Genomic DNA, 10,804 nt, shown 5'->3' on the forward strand with positions numbered 1-10,804 from the left:
AGATACGTAGTGGGAGTCACTTCACCTTATTTGCGAAAATACCATTAATTTTATATATGTAGACCGGGCCTCCATTTCACTAACAGGCCGGGCTTATTGGATCGCAATAATGGCTCTGAATGACCAATCCGTAAGAAAGATCTTGACCGTCCATTGATGAAATGGACGGTTACGATCAGTCCATTCTATCCGAAGTCTACCAATACGGATCTTTTTAAGATGACCGCTAGAAGGGCAGAGAGAAGCCCCAAGGCCTAGGGTTTTCGATTTGTCTCTTCTCCCCCTTCATTTCAGCGACCGGGAATCAGGTTGCCGAGCTCGCGGTTTGGAGAGTTGACTCGCTTGTCCTCCAAAGGATAAGGTCGGTTCGATTCGCTTCCCTTTTGCCCGTCTCTTTCTATTTGGATCTCATTTTTCTATCGATGTTGTTCTCTCTCTTTGTTATTCTAAGTTCTCGTGAGTTTACCTGGAGGAGCACCTCTGGAGCTTTGTTGTTGATGAAACCTATCGTGAAAGATGATATGTTGGAGGTTATGTGTCAAAATCTTCTTTTTTTGGTTTCTCTTGTCATCAAACACTATTCCCATTCAGATGTTTGAAAGATAGTCTGCACCATTTCGTGACCTATCAATAGCTCCACAGTTACCAATCTGTCCACTCATGCCCAAGCTTAATATGGTTGTTCAAGAAAACCTCTTTTTTTATGTTTTAACTTGCTTTCTTAATATCTGCATTTGCCAGCTTACCCCGAAAGAAAATATTGTGCCGCGGTTGTTACCTTTGATGCTGGATGATTTTCTGATATCTTAAAATCTTAATATTGACAGTGCTTACTGCTCATAAACATGCTAGACTTTGATTGGTGAGATGGAAGCGTATGTTCGAATTGAAGTCCCAGCAATATGTACTGTTTGTGTTACGTGTAATGCGCTTGATATTTAAAAGCTTAAGGAAAGAACACATTTTTTTATTATTAATTTTTAAAACATAGTCTCTTATTTTATTATATTTGTTATGTAAAGTATTTTCTCTACCATAGTTTGTCAATTTCTCGAGGTTCCCTTCGTTGTTGTGAGAATGAAATAGTCATATAGGTCCATCATCAAACTGAACAACTTCTAAAGGTGATAAGTGGCTTTTGATAATTTTAAATTTAATTTCAGTTGTTTGGGATGCAGGCATAGTTTGCTGTCTTGTCGAAATGGCTAGACAACCGAGCCCTGATATTGACGATGAACTCTTTAACGAAATTTATGGAAAGGAATATACTGGTCCTCTGCAATCAGCTGAGACTACCACCCCAAAAGGAGATACAAGCAAGAGGCCGCTTTCTGGTAGTCAGTCTGATGAGGAAGATGAGCCTCGAGATCCTAACGCTGTACCAACCGATTTCACGAGTAGAGAGGCCAAGGTGTGGGAGGCTAAAGCCAAGGCGACTGAAAGGAACTGGAAGAAAAGAAAAGAAGAAGAGATGATATGCAAGATTTGCAGAGAGTCGGGACATTTCACCCAGGTATTATGCACACTTGCCCTTCGAAGCATTTGCAGTGCACCATAAGGCTGTAAGGAATGAAACTGCTTTCTTGTCGTATAAGTTTTCTCTTTTTGTCTTTTAATTCTTCACTTAGTTTGCAGATTGAGTTCACTGGAATATGCTATGAAAAAAACAAGAAATCTTTTTGAAAAACAGCCAAATACATTTTTGGATTCTCTGTTGAAACAGTCGCTAGATAACTGTAGCTCGCTGGCTTATTGCAACATCTTTATAGTATTGTATCGTCACTTTTACGGGGCAGAATGTTATGAGAACTAATTGAGCTAACATATATAACATGACTATGGTAAAGAAAAGAGGTACTTCTCTGTGTTAGCTCTTTTGCTAAGTGTATTTTTCTCATTAGAATAGCAATAAAGGAAATAAATGTTTGGGACCGGTTCAGATTGTATGATTTGGTGAAAGGAAAACATAGGAGCTTTCTTTTTCTGTGGGCATGTTGTTAGAAATTCATTTTTTTATTATCCCATAAAAATGACAAATTTTTGTGGTGTCTGATGGATATTAAACTTTGTGATTGGAACTTTCAATTATTTTGCATGTGGTGGTACAGCTTCATAAGGTTGAGAGACCATTGCCTGGTGCATGTGCTTTTCATATTTTAGAGTCGGAGCCTGCTATCACCTTCACATTATTTTGTATATCCTCGCCTAAACCCTCTGCTTGTCTGTTTTGTCTGTTGTAGGGATGTCCATCTACTCTCGGAGCAAATCGTAAATCTGCTGATTTTTTCGAAAGAGTTCCAGCAAGAGACAAGAATGTGAGAGCCCTTTTTTCTGAGAAGGTGATAAATCAAATCGAGAAGGATGTTGGATGTAGGATAAAAATGGATGAGAAATTTCTGATTGTCAGTGGAAAAGATAGATTAGTTTTGACAAAAGGTGTAGATGCTGTGCATAAAGTGATTCAGGATGGAAAGGATAGAAAGAGAAGCCCTAGTAGTTCAAACAGAAATGACTCTAGATCACCTGATGGAAGTCCCAAGGGTTCTCATGTAAGGCGTTCTGAATCTCAGAGGTCTCATTCTAGTCCAAGAAACACGTCACGCCTCCCAAGCAGGGGCTTCAATCAGGAAAGGCCTGCTGACAATCATGTTCGTCAAGAGTCGAGTAGAATGTCTAGGGGTTCTCCACGAGGTAGGATGTTAAATGAGACTTCTGCTGTCAATTGATGAGTTGTGGAACTTGAAAGTGTTTATAATGTTCTCTGTGCTAGTTATCTTTTAAGTCTGATGATTATATATAACATTTATCCTATTTGGTCTACTATGAAGTGATTTTCTATTTGTCCTTTTGCAGCAAGAGGTAAGTTCAAGATTTATGTGTTCGATTATGAAGTGATTTTCTGCGTGGTTCTGGGTCAGACTGATTTATTGAATGCAAATAGGTATACTGAAAGAATAACCAGACTTTTTTGGTTTGACTTGCTTGTAATTGCTGCATCTTTCTAGTGTTGTTCCTTCTCTATACATAATGTATTCCCTAATTAAAATATCAATTTACCTTAGACATCTGATTTGGTAGTCCAAATTCGTTTACATGTTCTTCATTTCATGAAGCTTATGCTAATGATGGAGGAAAAGGCCATGCAACTCGTTCAAAATCTCCTCTCCGCACAGCATTTGGTCGCGATGCGTATAAATCATATGATGGACACGATCATTATACTGGAATGCATGATAACAACTGGGATGTGGCAAGATTGAGATCAGATTCCCACTCTGAGTGTAAGGTTAACTTTCCTAGTTACCCCCAATCTTTGGAAGAACTTGAAATGGAATTTAAGAAGGAGTTGATGGAACTGGGAAAGTTACATGATCAAGAAGAGGATGACGAGAACTACAAGCATCGTCAGGTACAAGCTAACTATATTATTAACTATGCATCTGTTCAGAAATACTTTGGTGTTCATTATGTTAATCTCTAAGAGAAGATCATTGGGACTTAAGCACTTTGCTTATTTTTGTCATTTATTAAATAAAATATTGCTCCTGAACACGTGAGCTTGAGTGCTCCTTTAGCTTCAATTTTGCATTGTTCATGGATGGTTAGATTCATGTTATTAGTTTACCTTGGCAATGCCACTATAGTTATTTGTAGTCTTTATTCACAATTCCTACTTGACTCAGTTGCATGATTGCCCCTGTGAATCTTGGTCTGTAAATAGCCAAGACCTTCAGGCCAACATTTTCTTCCTCCTGGTGAGGTGTGTGCTTTGTTCCACTTCATTTGTGAATATTATGCACTTGTTACTGGTTGTTCTCCTAATGTCCAGTTTCAGTTGCACTGTATATCTAAAACTATGTATGTTCGGTCTCTATCTCTGTGAACAACCTCTGAACTGTTTGCACCAATGCTTGTGTATATGGTGGTAATTATTTGATCATAACAATCTGTTGACCCTTCTAACGATGTGAACCCATGTTTTTTGAAGATGGGATCTAGGCAATGCTGTAATTTTACATCCTTGCTTCTCACTAAATTCTAACAGGATGAAGTGCAAAGGATCTCAACATCCATATATGAGGCTAGGATAAATCATTCATTTTGAATTATTGTATGTGGAAGTCAGCTATGGATAAGGCGTATTCTTTGAAGGAGTAAAACTATGGGAAAAAGAATATCATATGTTTCTCATTCATATATTGCTTTAAGGGTTGCAACATGTTCTTGGAATAAGTAGGACTAATGTAAAAAAACTAAAAACAAATCCTAATTTCAATATTTTATTGCTTGGCTGCATTTGTATATGCCAATGTTGTGTATTTCATAAGTACCGCAGAGGTGTCATCTGTTGTGCAGAGGTGGTGGTCAAAGAGGGTGCTCTTGATTGGTAAAAAGATGTTTCTTGATATAGTGGTCAGTGGTGATGTGCTGTATAATCACCCTGAGACACCACAGCTGCTATATGGAATTTTCAAAAGTTCAAGCAGTAATTATGACCATGAGCATCGTGTCTGTGTCTCTATAATATCAACAAAATGATTAGCTGGTGGATTGGAGTTTTTATTCTCTTTTTTCCTTTATATTGCCTTTTGTATTCTTGCTCCCTAGAAATAAAATTCAGTCAACTATTGCTCTTGTCTGAAATTGTAACTATAACTCAGCATCTGCTCTTGAAGATTAGTTGTATGAGATTCTTAGCCATTGTTGTGAAATTACTTTCTTCAATTGGATGTCACAATTGATATGTCTTTCTTACATTTTTCTTTTAGAATCTTCAGATACACAGCCACAGATAATAATCACTTTATTGTTTTGGACTAGCTTTCTTAATCACTTCATACTTGAGGTTAATCAGCAGGATATAGATCTGTTTCATGGGATGATCATATGGAAGCTAAAACTTTTCACATAATGACCTGCAAGTAACTGACATCATACATTCTTGGGGTGAATGCAGTGTGTAAGACAGCTGAGAGAGGATCACACGAAGAAGCTGGCTATTATGAGGGGTATGCACATCAAGCAGTGGGAAGAATTTCTTCAACTTGATGTCCGAAGACGGCAACAAGCATGCCAAACTGTCTTTAACCAGCCATCTCTACCAGAGTATGATCAGTCTGCCAGGAATATGCAATATGTTGGGTCTGGTTTACCAATGGATTCCACAAATATATACCAATACGCTGGCGAGAACTTTTCAGCTCCAAGGCCACATGATGCATATAGTGAATTTCAGCATCAAAGGCATGAAGATTTTGGGAATGCATATGGTCGATATTAATCAGTATTGAATGTGGTGGTGAGTTGATGTTTTTTATTTGTCTGTTTCAAAGTAGGAATGGAAGTAAGTATCGTGCTTTATCATTAGTTTTCGCATAACGCTTTAGTCAGTCAGTTTACAAAGGATGAGGATAGTGTAGATCGTTTGTGGTTTGAGGTAGGTGTGCAGGGCTCATAATATTGTCATGCTTTTAATCTGGAAAGATTTCTTTAGATGTAAGTGCATGCAAAATTGACAGGTATCCGACATTTCTTGTGCCCTAATTCTTTCTAGCCCAAAATTTCAGGTTGCATGTAAGGGAATTCAAGTTCAAAAAGTTTGCTGGTTCCATGGTAACCATCCAATCTCTTATGTTGTTGAGGTTTTAGGATCCATTGTTCAAGAATCTGACTGTATCTGCAACACTAAGCGGCACACGTTTCAGATATGTAAAGAAATTCATTTGCTGTGGATTGGAAGGTTCATCTCATTGGCATGATTTAGAAATGTATCTTGCTGGTAGGCTTGTTTTTGTAGATACTCTTTTGGACATCCAGTCTCGTATTCCAACTGGAACTACAAAAATTCCAAATTAGATATTTTGGTTAGATGTAGTTTGTTTGACATGTGAGCTGCTTTGACAAGAAGCTTGTTTTTTATGCATGTTGAGCAACTGAGTTGGTAAATTCTTATGGTTCTAATAGGGAGAAAGTTATGCTGAAACGAAGTTATGTAATACCATGAAGGGTTGAGTTCTTGCCGTGCTGAGGCAGTTGTTTCAGGCAAATATAAACAAACACATGCTAGTATCATTCCCTTGGTATCATCTAAGCTCAGTATTGTTTCCAACTGTTGCAAAGTTGATCTTTTTGGAGCGTCTTAGTCCAGGTTGCTGTTGAGTTACCACCAAGCAGTTTATGCATTGTTTTTTGCACAATTACATTGTGATCGGTTTCTGTGACAAGTGAAACTCTTTAATAAACACTTGGGTTGAAGATTGAAGAATTCAATTTGTAATACATGGTGGATCAGTTGCCTTGGTGTTCTGTCGCAATAGACAAGAATTTATGCGACTGGTTGTCACAAACAGAGAGCTCTTTCTGCTGTCATTATTTGGGCTCCAACTTCATTATGCAGGGACTTGGCCAGACAGTTGCATCTGCAGTCTGTCATGCCTGCATATGTTAGCCCATGTTGGTGGCGATCAACATTGACAGTTAAAATAAGGTGTCAGCGATTAGTATTTCCCAAGTATGGTGCATGGGCATCTTGTATTTTTCTCTTGTTTTCATCCATCCTTTTCGTCACAATTTTTTGAAAACAAATCTTTCTAGTTTCATTTTACTTGGATTTTTTGCATCCAAGATTAGGATTTATTTAGAAGATTAAGAGGAAGGAGAGCTTGCTAATTTTCTTTTAAAGATTGTTAGTGGTCCTTTAATTATCTAGGGGATCATTAGATGTCTCCTTTCGTAGGTAGGTAGGTCTTTGTTGGATGTATCCTTACGTAACAAGTTGGGCCTATGAATACCAATAAGAAAATTATAATATTCTTAATAATACTTATTTCAATTCATAACAAATCGTTGAGCTATTGCCCTCTAATCTACACACTAAACATCAATTCAAGTTCTCTAAATATGAGGTGCAATATAATTGCATGTGTAAATTACTGTTGGCCTCTTCCTTTCCAAATGAGCTCAGTAATGAAAAGGCAATGTTTCGTAAAAGCCTCCAAAAGATGGATTACACAAGCCATTCAAAATCATTTAGAGAAAACTTTAGTACCAGTCACTCTATGGGACAATCAAACCCAAAATTTTAAGTGTTTCTTTGCATACTTATTCCTCGATTCCTTATCATTCGAATAAAATTATTCTTCAAGTAAATGTTTTGCACCGGTAGCGTAAACGAATACAATGTCGAGTACTAACCCCCCACCACCCACCACATCCACATTTAAAGGGTGTATGTTATTCGGTTTGAACATGACATCGAATTGGAGATGTCGGTGACCAACGATGAGTAGAACGAATGAAGAGAATTTTGAGTTCTAACTTCTCTCTATCCACCACATCCATTAGTGTTCATGTTATTTGAGTTGAATGTGGCATTGAATTGGAGATGACAGTATAAGGACTTGGTCTGTGACCGACTAGGTGAGTGACAATCTCCATGGTAATGACAAAATGCCCATCATTGTTGCATTGTAGGCAAACTTCCATCGGTCGTATTGTACCCGTAAAGCCACCACTCTCCAATTGTGTGCCAAGAACCATGCCTCTTACTTCAGCACTGTCACATGGCCTCTAACCCTCACTCCCTCTGCATGTTTCATGATAATGGCAAGATGAAGATCATGGGGTTCGATGCTAGCAATAACTATGTCGATCTTGTCATTGGCTAACTTGCTTGTATGATGACAATATGCTTCGGTTGTAGATAATATAATCAAGTTTTATTTCTCGAAAGATAAAAAAATAAGTGTATGATCTAAGAATTGACATATTCCGGATGTGCTTTTTCTATCTTCTTTATATCCAGTAAAATCCGTATGCAATTAATTCAAAGTTTTAAGATTTTGGATATCATAATCCTAAATTAGGGGTTTCTTTAAGATATTTAAGAATTCTTTTAATGACTTTAAGATGAGATAGCTTAGGATTTGATTAAAATATAGCACAAAGTCTTACGCTAAACATGATGTCCGATCTAGTTACGGTGAGGTATAGTAAACTACCTGTCATACCCGTATAAGTTTTTTGATCAAAACTTTCTCCACTTTCGTCTATGTCTAACTTAGTTAAGGTACTCATAAGAGTATTGATTGCTTTTGAACCATCAATATTAAATCGTTTTAGTAATTCTAATGCATAATTGGTTTGACTAAGAAAAATATCATCATTAAGTTGTTTGATTTGTAAGCCTAAAAAGAAAGTTAGTTCACCCATTAAACTCATTTCAAAATCTTGGCTCGTACTCTTGGGAAATGATTCGCATAAGGATTCGTTTGTAGAAACAAAAATAATATCATCAACATAAATTTGAATAACCAGAAAGTCATTTTTAAAATTTTTAATAAACAATGTAGTATCGACCTTGCCTTTAGAGAAATTATTTTGGATAAGAAAGGAGCTAAGTCTCTCATATCAAACCCTCGGGACTTGTTTTAATCCATATAGAGCTTTAGTTAACTTAAAAACATGATTAGGAAAAAAAGAGTTTTCAACTCCATATGATTATTCAATATAGACTTCTTCGGAAATAAAGCCATTTAAGAAAGTACTTTTAATATCCATTTGAAATAACTTAAAATTATTACTACTAGCATAGACAAGGAGCATCCTTATAGCTTATAATCTTGCCACAAGAGCGAAGGTTTTTTTATAATCAATATATTCTTCTTGGTTGAAACCCTTGACCACTAATCTAGCCTTATTTTAACCATGATACCAAATTTATATTGCTTGTTTCTAAAGACCCATTTAGTACCAATAACTAAATGGTCATTGGGCCTCAGAACAAGCTTTCACACCTCATTTCTCTCAAATTGATTTAACTCTTCTTGCATTGTGATAATATATAAATCATCTTTCAAGGCCTCATCAATGCATTTAGATTCAATTTGAGAAAGAAAAGTGGCGTTGACACAAATTTTTAAGAGAAGAATGAGTTTGAACCCTTTTTGATGTGTCTCGTATGATTAGCTCCTTAGGATGAGCATCTATCTATGTACTTCCATTCCTTAGGTAAGAATGTTTCGGAAGAAGATACATCCAAGTTGCTAGTTAAAGGAGAAGGTTCATTTAAATTCAAAACATCAAAATTAAGATCATCATCAAACTCATTTTTCTTAAATTCAGAAACTTCATTAAAGACAACATGAATAGATTCTTCTATAACCAAAATTCTTTTGTTAAACATACGAAAGACTTTAGAACTAGAAGAATAACCAAGAAAAATCCCTTGATCAGATTTTGCATCAAACTTTCCTAAGGCATCTTTTTTATTTAAGATAAAATATTTACAATCGAAAACTTTAAAATATGAAACATTGGGTTTTTTGTTGTTCCACAATTCATAAGGAGTTTTGGAAAGTAATGGTTTTACTAGAACCCTATTCATGACATAGCATGTCGTATTAATGGTTTAAGCCCAAAAATATTTGGGTAGGCTATGTTCGTTTAATATGGTTCTTGCCATTTCTTGTAAATTTCTATTTTTCTTTCTACTATTTCATTTTGATGAGGATTTCTTGGAGTAGAGAAATTATAGTTGTATCCATTTGATTCACAAAAATTTTAGAAATCTGGGTTTGAAATTTGCTACCGTGATCACTCTGAATTGATGAAATAATAAAGCCTTTTTCATTTTGAATAAGTTTGCAAAACTTAGAAAAATACCCAAAGTAATCACTTTTGTGTGCTTCTTCCTAGGTATAATCGTCTACAATGACAAAGGCGTATTTGCTACCTCCTAGGTTTGATATATCAATTAGTCCAAATAAATTCATATGAATTAATTGCAATGGTCTAGAGGTGCTTATTTGATTCTTTGGTTTGAAACTACATTTTATTTGTTTTCCTAGTTGATATGCATTACACACATTGTCTTTAACGAACTTAATGTTAGGAATACCTCTTATAAGTTCTTTAGATGAGATTTGAGACATTGGTTTCATGCTAGCATGACCTAATCTCCTTTGCCAAAGCCAAGCATCGTCATTCAAAATCGAAAAACATATTTAATTACAAAGATCATCATTGTCAATAATATATATATTATTTTGTTTTAGGGCAATTATGAATGTGTTTTTGTATGATTTTTCATTGATGCAAGCATTGGATTCAAATCTAATGATGTATCCTTTATCACACAATTGACTAATGCTAAAAAGATTTTACTTTAAGCCATCAACCAACAATACATCTTCAATCAAAAAGTTAGATTTGTTACCTATAGTTCATTTGCCAATGATTTTACCTTTGTTGTTGTATCCGAAGATGACATATCCTTCGTTTAGGCTAGTGAGCTTAGAGAATTGAGATGGATCTCCAATTATGTGCCTTGAGCATCCACTATCAAGGTACCATCTCTTGCTCCTAGCTTGTGATGGTAAATATTTCTATAAAAAAGGGTGATTTTTAGGTATCCATTTGACCTTGGGTGCCTTAAAAATTGATTGACATCACTTCTCATTTTGCATAGAGTTCTTTATGGTTCCTTTAGAAACCCAAATCAATTTATGTGGACTATCTCTCTTAAGTGGACATTTATAGGCAACATATCCAAGTTTGCAATAAAAGTTGCATTTGGTGTGGGGTGATACATGCAAGGTAGGGCCTTTAACAAAGATAGTTGGATTCTGGTGAGAGCTATTCATAAATCCGATTCCGCCTCTTTTATGAACTTGACCCTTATTAGCAAGGATTATGTTCAAGGACTTACTACCAATCTCAAACTTTTCTAAGGTCTCTTGCAAGTTTTTCTTTTTAAGTATTTTTAATTCATTACATTTTGTGCAAGGAGCTAAACTATCATCAT

General features: G+C 35.9%; 1 protein-coding gene across 3 annotated transcripts; it reads left to right on the forward strand.

The window, feature by feature from the left end:
• Positions 1-237: 237 nt before the first annotated feature.
• Positions 238-5,919, forward strand: LOC135678999 (uncharacterized). Of its 3 annotated transcripts, none has more exons than XM_065192320.1 (6): positions 238-361; positions 1,179-1,513; positions 2,241-2,691; positions 3,114-3,409; positions 4,958-5,299; positions 5,568-5,919. In XM_065192320.1, the coding sequence occupies exons 2-5, from the start codon at positions 1,202-1,204 to the stop codon at positions 5,279-5,281; spliced, it is 1,383 nt and encodes a 460-aa protein (XP_065048392.1). In that variant the 5' UTR covers positions 238-361; positions 1,179-1,201; the 3' UTR covers positions 5,282-5,299; positions 5,568-5,919. The 3 variants fall into 3 exon arrangements, with proteins under 3 accessions (XP_065048392.1, XP_065048393.1, XP_065048394.1); XM_065192321.1 differs by having other exon boundaries at positions 239-361; positions 1,164-1,513; XM_065192322.1 differs by lacking the exon at positions 238-361 and adding an exon at positions 385-530.
• The last annotated feature ends 4,885 nt before the right edge of the window (positions 5,920-10,804 follow it).

This window comes from Musa acuminata, chromosome BXJ1-7, assembly GCF_036884655.1.
Source record: "Musa acuminata AAA Group cultivar baxijiao chromosome BXJ1-7, Cavendish_Baxijiao_AAA, whole genome shotgun sequence".
NCBI lineage: Eukaryota > Viridiplantae > Streptophyta > Magnoliopsida > Zingiberales > Musaceae > Musa > Musa acuminata.

Bases quoted from the DNA above. Each gene is read 5' to 3' on its own strand.
- LOC135678999 (XM_065192320.1), top strand. From the start codon at position 1,202: ATGGCTAGACAACCGAGCCCTGATATTGACGATGAACTCTTTAACGAA. The intron at 1,514-2,240 runs GTATTATGCACA...TGTCTGTTGTAG, and splicing joins AGTCGGGACATTTCACCCAG to GGATGTCCATCTACTCTCGG. The intron at 2,692-3,113 runs GTAGGATGTTAA...CATTTCATGAAG, and splicing joins GTCTAGGGGTTCTCCACGAG to CTTATGCTAATGATGGAGGA.